Source organism: Tenebrio molitor, chromosome 9 (assembly GCF_963966145.1).
Source record: "Tenebrio molitor chromosome 9, icTenMoli1.1, whole genome shotgun sequence".
Taxonomy (NCBI): Eukaryota; Metazoa; Arthropoda; class Insecta; order Coleoptera; family Tenebrionidae; genus Tenebrio; species Tenebrio molitor.
Window position 1 is genome coordinate 13,824,022 of NC_091054.1, and position 12,978 is coordinate 13,836,999.

At 36.0% G+C, this 12,978-nt stretch overlaps 1 protein-coding gene and 2 non-coding genes across 3 annotated transcripts; 2 read left to right on the forward strand and 1 right to left on the reverse strand.

Moving 5' to 3' along the window:
- The first annotated feature begins 7,083 nt into the window (after nucleotides 1-7,083).
- Nucleotides 7,084-7,155, forward strand: TRNAA-CGC (transfer RNA alanine (anticodon CGC)). Its single transcript has one exon. It is a non-coding gene; the product is annotated as a tRNA-Ala (tRNA).
- A 261-nt stretch (nucleotides 7,156-7,416) lies between these two features.
- On the reverse strand, nucleotides 7,417-7,488 carry TRNAE-UUC (transfer RNA glutamic acid (anticodon UUC)). The gene has a single exon. It is a non-coding gene; the product is annotated as a tRNA-Glu (tRNA).
- A 3,603-nt stretch (nucleotides 7,489-11,091) lies between these two features.
- Adk2 (Adenosine kinase 2) lies at nucleotides 11,092-12,670 on the forward strand. The gene is made up of 4 exons (XM_069058180.1): nucleotides 11,092-11,379; nucleotides 11,427-11,910; nucleotides 11,966-12,136; nucleotides 12,215-12,670. Exons 1-4 carry the CDS (start codon nucleotides 11,360-11,362, stop codon nucleotides 12,578-12,580), a joined length of 1,041 nt encoding a protein of 346 aa, XP_068914281.1. The 5' UTR covers nucleotides 11,092-11,359; the 3' UTR covers nucleotides 12,581-12,670.
- The last annotated feature ends 308 nt before the right edge of the window (nucleotides 12,671-12,978 follow it).

Sequence of the window (12,978 nt, forward strand, 5' to 3'; positions counted from 1 at the left end):
GTTCAAAACGACTATATGTTTTTTGTTCGACACTGTCAGAATTTGAAAATTTTCTCCTATGTGAACGGATTTTGATAAATGTCAACTTGTCAAACGAAACGTCAAGCTAATTTTAAAGATTTTAAGCGATTTGGAGCCTTTAAGGGGTTCGTCGAACAAAAAAATGTTGTATTCAACTCGTTCGTGTGTAAATTGGGCTTTTTTTTGGCATGAGTGAAACTCGCGTTTTAAATTGGCCCAGTCATGCCAAAAAATACTATTTTTACACATTTACATTTCACATTTGGTTTAAAAATTGGTTTGCATTTTTAATTGCGAGAACGAATTGTAGCATCGTCTGCAGAACTGTAACACCGGAGATGTTGGCTACAGTCAGAAGAAATTTTGTACAGTCGCGAGCAATAAATGTTGGTCGTCAAGGTCATTCTTTGACGCAATCGAAAATGCTCCATCGTAAAACAGTCGTAAATATCATAATGAAGGAACTTTATATTAATAACATAATTACATAACATTTTTGTTTTATAATACAAACATTTCCGATAATATTGCGGAATCTGGAAAAGTGCCCCGAATGCTTGCAGCGTTTCCACGTTGAATGGCAAGGGAAATCCTCTCGAAAAGGAATTTCTTTGATTTTGAATCGCCTGATTTCGCGATAAGTCGGTTTCCGATGACATTAATGAAATCGATGGCTTCTTTGCACCAAGGGCCTAAGGTTTCAAATGCTAAACAAACCTTTAAACACGTAGTTTGACGAAATGATTGAACTATATTTGCTATGTTTGCGTTTGCAAGCCATTTCAGCGGCAAAACCTGAGACTTCAGATGATTTCAATACGTAACTGTCTGCAAGTGTATCTACAACAGTAACGTCCCAAACCACAGGTTGACCTTTAATCCACGGTACTAAAGTCATCCCATCTGGGCGTTTTCCGTCATTTCGAGAGAGTCCGTTTGGTTCTAAAGTTGAATTCACATGAATAGAAGTCAAAGACCGGTTGATAATGGAATTAATTTCAGCGTGTCTTGAAAATCTACCACTGCATTTGAAACAACTTAGACCGTGGGTGCCAATTTCGTCAACTTTCGCATTGCATTTGCAAATATGAGGTGTACAAAGATTACAACCCAATCTTAAACCAATACAAACTTGGAAGGAAGTGTTATCTAAAAGAGTACTATGCCGGCCAAAAAATGTTGGCCGTCATTGTCTGTCAATTAAAAAAAAAATTGTAATCCGTACTTTATTGTCATCATGATTACCGTCTTGATTATGAACGTTATTTTTTGAGTGGTAAATTTCAAAGCTCAAAATTATTTTGTCATTTATACTACCCAGAACGTTTACCTCAGGTTATCTATCTACGATTGCTCTAATTTTGTTTATTCATGTCGGATTTTTGTAATATATGAGCTTCAAACAGTTTAAATTGATTGTCAAAATGACAAGAATCGAAAGTGGGGTTACGATTCCTAAAGGTTTATTTACACTTTACTTGAATGTCAAGAAAGTGACGGCCAAAATTTTTTGGCCGCCATAGTACCAATATTAGGAGAAGGTATTGCATGTAACCAAGATCCTGATTCTCTGCATTGCAAAGCCTTAAAACGAGCCAAGTCTCTAGGTGAATTAAAGATTAAGTCATTAGCAATTATTCGTTTGATATTAATATTATCCCAATTCTTCTGAAATTGTGGGTTTGTTGGTTTTTCGTTCTCATTGACATTAATTGTCATTTTTTTCTCAATTTTTTGACACTTTGTTGACGTGGGCATAATCAGGCAGGAATTTTTTTTAAATTTGTGACAATCTAACCAAATTTTGAAAAGACATTGACGACCAAAATTTATTGCTCGCGACAGTACGTAGAATGGCATTATGTTAAGAAACTAATGGTAGACACTTCGAGCAATTCTTGTAACGTTTATTGTTTTAATAAAGTTAATATTACCTACATTTCAATAATTTCTTTGACTTTTTGAGTTTAATTTTAGTCCCACTATGATTCTTAATTTAAAAAATAACTACTTTATGCAAAGTTGTCTATGGAATGTTTAATATGTTGCCTATTCCTGAATCTTCAGGCATGAACAAATAAAATGGGCACCCTGTATATTTCAAAATAGGATAAAACCAAGGCATAAAACGTAATTCTATAACGTAGAAATAAGATATATAAAAAAGATACTTAAGATTTGAACATAATAAGTTAAGGCAAAAAGAATAAGAATTAAAAAAAATATATACCGAGTAGAAAGTAAAATTATGTAAAATATACAGGTATTTCACGAGTGATAATGAGCCCGGCAAAATAGAAAATGCAACCCACAATACATTGGAATGTAAACCTGCACATGGAGGCGATAAATACCCGGCTTTTCTTCCTGATGTATTGTGGGCTGCACTTTCTATTCCGCCGGACTTACTATTATCACTCGTGGAATGCTCGGTATATGATGAATCAAAGAGAAGCAAAGTAGCAAAGAAGTTTAAAATAAAAACCAAGTCAAATAAGTTACAATAAGAGGTTTTCAGATTATACAGATTAAGATAAGGAATGGGAATTACTTTTTATTTTTCGATATTCTTATTAAAAATCTTCTTGTGATCAGATTGTTTTTAATTTTTGGGAAGAACTAAGCATGTGTAAGACAACGATTCTAAACCTTTTTAGTTGCCAGCATCTCTTAAATTCTCAAAATGTCTTCTCGCATCCGCAGGAAGAGCTTCTTTATTGAACCACTGTTCTAAAGTCAAGAGGATTCTAAAGTCAAGAGGATATGAAGAATTTAAAGCAAAGTAACATAGTGATGATAACAGAATACATTAGTACATTGCTATGGAGCAATAGAACTTTCCTCTTCCTCATTTAAGCCTCTCCTATTTTAATTGTTCAGAAAAGTTACAATGATAATCGACATAATGGTTTTTAGATCAAAGAAGACTTTGACATTATGGCCGTATGTCGACTGGGATGGAAGTATTTCTGGTTGCATATACCTGTTACAATTTAATGTTGTAAATTTTTGCCGAAACTCAGCCAAACAGGCAACAGCGCTATATTCTTCGTTATTGAAAACACCATTACGAAAGTAAAATGAACCTTTTATGTCCTGAAGTAAAAACCATTCTTGGGTTAAATAAAAAAAAATTTGATTCACAGTGACAGTTGTTTGACGTTTATTAGTTGAATTAGCAAAGATACGAAAAATCTGACACTGTCAAAGTCATAGCCGCACCACTCGCTAAAACTAAAAGTCTTGTTGTAGTGGTTTTAAGAAATCTACTTTTTTTGCTCGACACTGTCAGAATTTGAGAATTTTCTCCTATGTGAACTGATTTTGATAAATGTAACAACTTGTCAAAACGAAACGTCAAGTTAATTTTAAAGATTTTAAGCGATTTGAAGCCTTTAAGGGGGTCGTCGAACAAAAAAACATTGTAAACTCGTCCTGTGTAAATTGGACTTTTTTTGGCACTCGGGGGCCTTTAAAACGCTCGTTATGACGAGACTATGGTCTAACTACGGGGTGATCAAGAATGACTGAGTCTGTTGGTAACAATGAAATTTGGCAAATTTAAAATTTACCAACGAAGGTTCTTTTTTGTAATAGTATAAACATAACCTGCATAACCAAGAATGTTTTTAATGTCATCTCAAGTTAAAAAATCCGGTCAGTGCGTGGTCAGTGCCAATTACTAGACAAAAATCACCAGTATTTTCAATTGTTTCATTGCCAATAGACTCAGTCATTGTTGATCACGCTGTAATTGTTGATCGCACCGTACAAATAACAAGTACTATGGCGGCCAAAAAATTTTGGCCGTCACTTTCTTGACATTCAAGTAAATTGTAAATACACCTTAAGGAATCGTAACCTCACTTTCGATTCTTCCCATTTTGACAATTAATTTAAACTGTTTGAAGCTCAGATATTCCAAAAATCCGACATGAATAAACAAAATTAGAGCAATCGTATATACAGGGTGTCCCAAAAATGGCGTACTAACTACTTACTACCGTATCCAGGAGGTTTAAATGTACACGAAAAAAATATGGAAAAAAATTTTCAGACAAAAAAATAAATAAAATAAAAAATTTGTTACACAGTCTAGGACTGGTTTACAAATCTATGAGGGGCATGGTGACCAATGTAAACAAAGATGTACTCGTACATCATTACCTAGCAATGTTACTGTAGTGGATTTAAAATATTTTTTTCGATTTCCAAAGCTTCTAAATTCACTATTGTGCAGGATTAGATATTGGTAGTGAGTAATCTTGTACTTTGTGATAATATGTACGATTAGAGGTAGCTGTCATGACAATTTAATACATATATTTCAAAATAATTTTCCTGTTAAGTGCCACTTTCAAGGACCGCCAAATCAGCAATTAAGTCCAATAGAATTTTTTAAACATTTTTCTGACGTTTACGGTAGTCTCTTCTACACCGTAGTGCACCGTTAGTACGCCATTTTTGGGACACCCTGTAGATACCCGGAGGTAAACGTTCTGTGTAGTAGAAATGACAAAATAATTTTGAGTTTTGAAATTTACAACTCAAAAAAAATAACGTTCATAATCAAGACGATAATCATGATGACAATAAAGTACGGATTACAATTTTTTTTTTTTTTTTAATTGACAGACAATGGCCAAAATTGTTTGGCCGCCATAGTACAGTCTTTTATTTAGAATCCCCAAGAATCCTAATTGATGGAACCGCTTTTGCCTCTTCTCAATAAAGCATCATTCTTAAATTAGTTTGACCATTTTTTATTTCAAAAGAGTAGCCATGCATTCATGTCTCATATTGACACAACTTTCCTGCAAAAAACATTCGTTGGAACTGACAACTCGAATACCTTATTTTCCGATTATGGGAAAATGCACCAACACCACACCAAACCACTTTGACATGACAAAATGCATTATAAATTGCTACTCTCAATCAGCAAAGATGGCTGTGACCTTATGAATCTCGTGTTGTGTCAACCAACGGTCAGCTAACAGGATATGATTGATTTTGTCGAATTAGAAAGGTGTTAACCAGTAGCAGCATTATCTAGATTGAAAACTAAGGAGAATATTATTCTACATATTTAGATGAGAGCTTTGTATTGACCAATTGAAAATTTTGGTTTTGTGGTTAAATTAGAAAACTTATTTTTCTGTGAAATTTTGCATCACAGTTCCACATTTTTTTCCAATTAGTCAGAGTCTGAAAGCGCTTGTCAGATTCCTCTCCGGCGTCTAGTGCTCCAAAGTGTCATCCTTCTGTTATCCTAGTATATTTACGGTCGGTCGAGCGCCCCAACAAATCTTGAAGCGATTATTAATACGCAGTCCGGCTGTCCACAATGTGTCTTGTAGTGAAGTTGTCGATTATGAAATTCCTTGGCGCGACCGCAGCAGCTATCCAGGTTGTCGTCCGATACTGTCCTTAACAATCAACCGGGATTTGGTGAGTGGACCGTCAGGAGGAGAGGCGAACTTTCAGGAATTCGACGATCGTTTAAGTTTGCAACTAGAGGAATTAACCTGGACGCCGAATGCCATTTGTCTTGGTTTGACTTGACCTCTCTGCACCATTATTCTTGGAGGGTGTTGCGGTCACATCGCTAAACAATGCAGCCAACTTTAAACACGTATCAAGTAGTATTAGTTACCTGTAATTGTTCGCTTCGAACTGACTCGGCCCGATATATTGACGGGGTATTTCATTACATTATGTTTCATTGCAGTTTACAGTTGGATTGGATGGTTTGCGGTCGCTAGCTTAATGGCCAACTAACTACTACACCCCCGACCCCGACACCCTCGTCAAACAATCCACCAACTGAAGTACGTGTGACTCCCGAGGGATAAAAAATTTCATTCGCTTAAAGATCGCACTTTTTAATGTTTCAAACGAAACACTCCACTTCACCACAGTCTAGTCATTCTGAAAAAAATATACAAACTGGGCTGCTATTGCTAGTTCAGAAGAAACTTCGCTGAAAATAAAGTTACTACGTGCCACGTGGTGATCGAGAAGAAAAAAGGTTGTCTTCAATCGACTGAGACGCACGTGTATACTTGCGATGCATGGTTGTTCTATTGGTTGCCTATTTCTCGAAAAATCTATTAAAAATTAAAAAAGCAATTGTGTTGTAAGCTGTAAAAACATAAGATTTGAAAACGTATGACTTAACTTAAATAATCCAGCCGTAAATGTCGTCAGGAACGAAAATAAAGGTAATTGTGTACTTTACCGAGTCGCCGTCCCGCAGATACGGTTCAACAGCACTGTAATTCACAAATTTTAATTTGTGAACATAACCTAACTTTTAAGTTAGGTTATGTTTGTGCTTACGTGCAATAATGTAAAGCTGCGCCACACGTTTTCGATGCTTTTGTTTTTCACAGCCGCTCTTGACCATAAATTTTTTGAAACATGCGGTACGAAGCATCCTATAAACGTTTTTATATTTAAGTTAGTAAAAGGTGATCTCACCTGTTTCTTATTTTTATAAAACTCCACTGTATTACGTTATGTATGTTCAAAATTAACAAATAACAAGATATTTTTACCGTAGTCGGTTTTAATTTTAAAAAATCTGATCCATCGCAAAACCTCGTCCCTCCAGTTCAGCGCCACTGCGATCCTTCTCAAACACAACAACAAGAAAAAGCAAAAAACCGGAGATGTAGAAATCTCAGTCTCATCTCGGCGTATTAATTAATTTTTAATGTACTTCACATTTTCTTCTTGTCTAGTGACGAGAGGCAGAGTTTTCTTTTAACCTTCGTTTTTTTCCTCGTCCTCCTACTTCCTTTATTTTTCTTAACTTATGAATTCTTAATGAGATTGTAAAACAGATTACGGAGATGCTCGGCATTTCGTGTTGACAAACAGTGAGTAATGTTCTTACGTGCATAACATTAAGAAATTATTTTTATGAAATTAATTTCGCCGGAAGTCCGCTTCTTTTCCGTCGAGACCAACTCGACAACGACGATGAAAACTTTATCCAGTTATTCGGTATGTTAATGATCTAACAAAAATATTGAAATTGTTCAAGCCCCTTCAATAGGGGGTGTAACTCAGTGGTAGAGTGTCTGCTTCGCATGCTGAAAGTCCTGGGTTCAAATCCCAGCTCCTCCAAGAATAGTTTTTGTTTTTCTTTATTTTTTGAACACGTTATTAATTCACGTTAAAAAAGTACAATTTAAATTAAACCAAATCAAAGGAAAAACAAATACGAAAATTATGTCCCAAAAGGTATAACAAATGTAAAGACATACCAAATATCGGTTATTTATACATAGGTTTATTAAATTGTTTATTAATTTTTCTAAAAATGAAATTTCTTTTAAATAATCGTGCTTGCGGTATTTTTGAAATTTTACAAAATAAAAAAAAAAGTTCCGGTACCGGGAATCGAACCCGAGCCTCCTGGGTGAAAGCCAGGTATCCTAGCCACTAGACCATACCGGATAATACGTAAACGTCTGACACAAAGAAATAATCATGTTGAGTGTAAATAAACAAATGTAATCTAAAAACTTTTTTTATTTATTTATTATAAAAATTTATAGTTCAAAAGAATTTTCATTAATCGTTTGCCTTTTTTTTTGTTATTTTTTAATCCTTCAGATTTGTTTCTAAAATTTAAAATTATTCATTTGTATTCTTGTAAAATTGTAATCAAGATGGTCAAAAATTAACTTTATTCTCTTCGGACCAATATTCTGGCAATAAGGCGACGGCTGTCCATGACTCCGGGAGGCGGGAGTACAATGGAAACCTCACTTTCACTTGTCACCAACCGACTTTTCTGTGTGGCCGCCATCTATCCGCTAATGTTCAAAATTTATTCAAACATGACCATAGCCCACTGTATCAATACATTACATAATTATACAGAGTTATTTATTATAAATGTTTTTCACGTTGTAGTTGGCTATGGATTTGCCGCCCACAATGCATAGTGTAACTGTGCTATCACTGCTATCCCGCGTGTTATGGAAGTCCACGTAATAAATTTAATCACCAATAGGACTCGTTAAAATAAACATTTTCATTTAGCATTTTTCCCGCAAATTCTTCCAGAGTTAAAATTAAATATGATTTGAACCCTAAAATTCATACCCGCTCATGTGTTTACACATCCATTGATAACGAAGCACGAAAAACAAATTACTCGATTAAAATATGCGAATGAAAAACAGCGAAAACTGTTAGTATTAGAACAGCGATCGTTCTTTCTTCAAAAAACTGAAGAGTTTTTAGCGCAAAAAATCATTTTCACTCACTCTTTCTTCTTAGGAGCTAGAAAAATGCAACAAAAATTCGATTAAAAAAGATCAATATGTAAAAAATGTGTATTTTAAAGAGTTCTATTGGTGATTAAATTTATTACGTGGACTTCCATAACACCCTGTATACAGTGCGAATGTAAACTAAAGAATAAAATTCTTTGCATGTATGTACTATTGGGGACACGGAAAACTGGGCAGATGTGTCATTCAGTTGTCAAAATTTCTAAACCATACCTTAGCTACTCATAACCAAACTTAAGTTAATTTGACAGTTTTTTTGAAAATATCAATCATAATGACGGTAAAGGTGCATTTACATTGACACTTTTTGAAATGACAATAACAGACTGCCCAGGATTCCATGTCCCTCATTGTACTCGTGTCAAAAATAAATTACTCCTTAGAATTCGAACTTTTAGGGAAATAACGTTTTTCATGTTGTGTGTAACTAGAATTTTCGAAAGTAATTTTGAATGCCTAAGGTTGGTTACTTTGAATTGAGAGATTAAATCCAAATAAATATGCCGCTAGTAACCAGAATTGATTGTGAAACGAAAAATCATCTATCACTTAGAGAGAAATTGGTCATTTGCAACTGTTACAATTAACTTGCTGCCTTACATTTTTAGGATTTCTTTGGTTTGTCACCAGAAACCACATAGCCTCCAACCTGACCAAATTTATAGCAACCTAGTAACGAATATCCCTAAATCCTAGGGAGTAATTTATTTTTGACACGAGAGAATGCTGTTTTTTTTTTGCAAAAATCGTTTCACAGGTCAATTTATATTTCTACTACTATTTTATTCTACATCGAACACTGAAAAATTTCTTTAAATCGCTTTATTAAAAGAAAAAAGTGTGTCAGTAAATTTTAGGATAAATAAAAATATGTCTTTGAATTAAATTCTTACAATTAGCTCCACCAACTTCCTTCCAAACATCCAAACGGTATTCAAATTTTACAAATTGTTCTTTTTTCCTCTAAAGTCATCGATTGTTTTGAAAAATGCTTTCACTATTAGATAAACGATAAAAGGTCTTTAAAAAATGTATAACATTTTAAATTGCACGTCTTGCGTCGCCATTAGGTGGAAGAGCACTGTGAGTTTTATTCATTCGTGTCCTCATACCTTCGTACTTGTGTTACTAAGCATACTTCGTGTGCTTTTGAGGAATGTAAAAATTTAACACGATTTTTGCAACAACCATTTCGCAAAAGTTACCAGAATTCCTTTACAAACCTTAGCAACGCTTTTGCCTCCGCAAGTATTTCTTCAGCGAAGTAGACAATCATACCTTGAAACAGTTTATTACAAACCACTGTAATATCAAGATTTCTCAAAGACAAACCCTCGAAAAAAAAAAACATTAACAAATTTCTTAATAGGGTGTAAGGGAATAAACTACGGCGTGATCGTGAATGACTGAATCTGTTGGTAACAATGAAAATTTGAATGATTTTGGTAGGTATCACAGTCATGTAAACGCATTTCCGGTTGTGAGCTTTGTGATTTTTATATCAATCAATCTCTCGCTCGACAAACTATAGCACCATGCACCTCTGTCGAATGTCAAAAGCAGATGCAGGTCATGTCAACTTCTTGATTCGGAGTAAGCTCATCGGACTATAACAAATGGACAAACTTTTACTTTTTATCACAGATACAAAATACTTTTATTGTTTTCAACTGTCATAAATTTTCATTTTTCTCCTTTGTAAACTGCCTCTTAACTGCCCTAAAGCAAAATGAGCAGATAACGAACCGTTGCCCTAGACAACACATTGAACGTCACATTTCTGACAGGTCTTGAAAAATTTGTCACAACTGTCAAAAGCAAATGCGAAACCATTTTTAGCTTCAGGGATGATGCTTAAAACACGAGCGTAGCGAGGCCCTTGGGCAATTAGAAAAGCCCAATTTACACAGAAACTCGTTGCATAAATAACCATTTCAAATATACATAACATTTTTAACAGGCTTTCCACTACAAAATTTTGTTAATTATTCTTATGGAATTAATCTATACAGGGTCGGACATCGTATACGCGCACGCGAGAAATCGCGACTTCTAATTAAATAAAATCGTCGAAATTTTTCACACTTACCTGGGTATTGGTAAGGTACATTGCATAAGTTTTTGATAATTTTTCACTTACAAAGCCAAAAAAAAAGATAAAAAGTAAATTTCGACCAAAAAGTCAAATTCCGATTTTTATACTGACCTACCCAGATTCACTTCCTATAATAATTATTTACGAAATCAGCGGAAAAAACACCAATTAGATTTTGAATAAAATTTATTTTTATTTATGACCTGCTACTTGTGCTGTCGTAAATTTAGGTGACAATGGAAACTGTCAATTTTATGGCAAACGGTCGGCTACTAGGGAATGATCCTTTTGTTGGCAGATTATACCATTTTGCCATAAATCACGCGTCTGGTTTGCGTTTAAATAAAAAAGCGAATTATTTAGCCAACCAAGTCAAAATTTGTAATTGTGCCACCAGGATTTAATGCGCTAACAGGTACAGGTAATTAAATTTCTTTTATGTTTCTTTTTATTTAAAGGCGACATCTACTAGAAGGGTCCAGAACTAATAGGTGGTCGTCAAATTGTTTTTAATATGCAATTTATTGTAATATGCTTTATTTTATTTATAAAACCAAAATTTCCTATAAAACTTGGTTATTGCCTTTTGCAAAACTTCATTCACATTTTCAGTCCAGAGATTTCGACTTTTGTGACTTTTTTTTTCCTCTCTAAAATGCAAAGACGATCCACCGTGTATAGTGAAGCAGCAGGCCATGACATTACGTAATACCTCATTAAATATTCATTATCTCTAAGTTTAGTAAACAATAAATCTATAAATAATAACAATAATGGTCCTGTAACAATTATGCCATATAACAATATAATCACAAGCGATACCGCCAGTTGATGGCACGTTACGTTTCCGAGTTGAGGTTATGTGTTAAAAATTTCCGAATCTCCAACAGAAATTCCAAAGTACTCGCACAAAATACAAGCAGACGCAAAAATGCAACGTGAAAACTTAAGGTGAGTCAACTTTTTTTCTCCAATAACCTCTAACGATGCCCTTGCAGAGAAAACATGTTACTAGGCATGGGTAACCCTCTGCTGGACATATCGGCGATCGTCGATAAAGACTTCCTCGAGAAATACAACATGAAGGAGAACAACGCGATTCTCGCCGACGAGACACACAAAGACCTCAACTCAGACTTGATCGAGAAGTACAAAGCTGAATTCATCGCGGGGGGTAGCGTCCAAAACACGTTGCGCGTGGCCCAGTGGCTGCTCGAAAAACCTAAAGTGACGACGTTGTTCGGATGCGTCGGCACCGACAAATATTCTCAAATCTTGAAAGACAAGGCTCAAGCTGATGGGGTCAACGTGTTTTACCAATTTAATGACACAGTCCCTACGGGTACCTGCGCCGTCCTCATCACAGGGAGTAACAGGTCCCTGTGCGCGAATCTGGCCGCAGCGAATTGCTTCACGATCGACCACATCAGACACCCTGAGAACCGCAAACTGATCGAATGCGCCCAGTTCTTCTATGTCTCGGTGAGTCCCAAAAAGTGATCGTTACAGGTATAATGTAACAGGATTTTTTTAACAGGGGTTCTTTCTGACGGTGAGCCCCCAGAGCATCATCGAGATCGCGAAGCACGCCCTGGCCAACAACCGTCCCTTCATCATGAACCTGAGCGCCCCCTTCATTTCGCAACTGTACAAAGAGCCACTGATGCAAGTGATGCCCTACATTGACCTCTTATTTGGAAACGAAACGGTAATCTTATCGCGGGTCAAGTCAACTCTGCCCTTGCTTTATCCAGATAACAGCATTGTTGAAATGTTGTATTTGTAGGAGGCCGAGACTTTCGCCAACGAGCAAAATTTCGGCACTAGGGACTTAAAAGAGATAGCCTTGAAGATATGCAATTTGCCCAAACAGAACGAGAACAGGTCTCGCGTTTGCGTCATCACCACAGGACACAATCCTGTGATCCTGGCATGCGACGGCAAAATCACGGAGTTTCCGGTGAACGTCCTGAGTAAGACGCAGCTGGTGGACACCAACGGGGCGGGGGACGCGTTTGCGGGGGGCTTCCTGTCGCAGTACATTCAAGGCCAGAGTCTGGATGTGTGTGTGAGGTGCGGGATATGGGCCGCTTCAGAGGTCGTGCAGAGGAGCGGTTGCACTTTCAGCGGGAAGGCCGGTTTTCAACCTTAGCAATAGTATCCAAGGCTACTAGTACTTAGTTTTTTATATTGTTGCCACGTCGGACTAAAAGGAATTAATAAAACGACTGTTGAAACAGCAGCTGAGATTTAGCTCTGGTATTGATAAGTACCTCTGTAAGTTATTTTTCCTTCCCACAATGTTTCCCTAGTTGCCATTAGTATTCATTGGATTACAAAAAAATGTACAATCTAAGCTAGTCATCGTTCTTCGTAAGGGAAAGTCACAGATTTTGGTACCACCGATAATGCCCTTGGCATACAAATGGGGAACGTGTGGTGCTGGAAAGTGTTGTTTGGGTTCATTTGCGAAATATTTCCACCAAATTTATATTGCAACAACAGAAACTGGCAACAAATCTTTGCTATATGTGATACTGTTCCAACTTC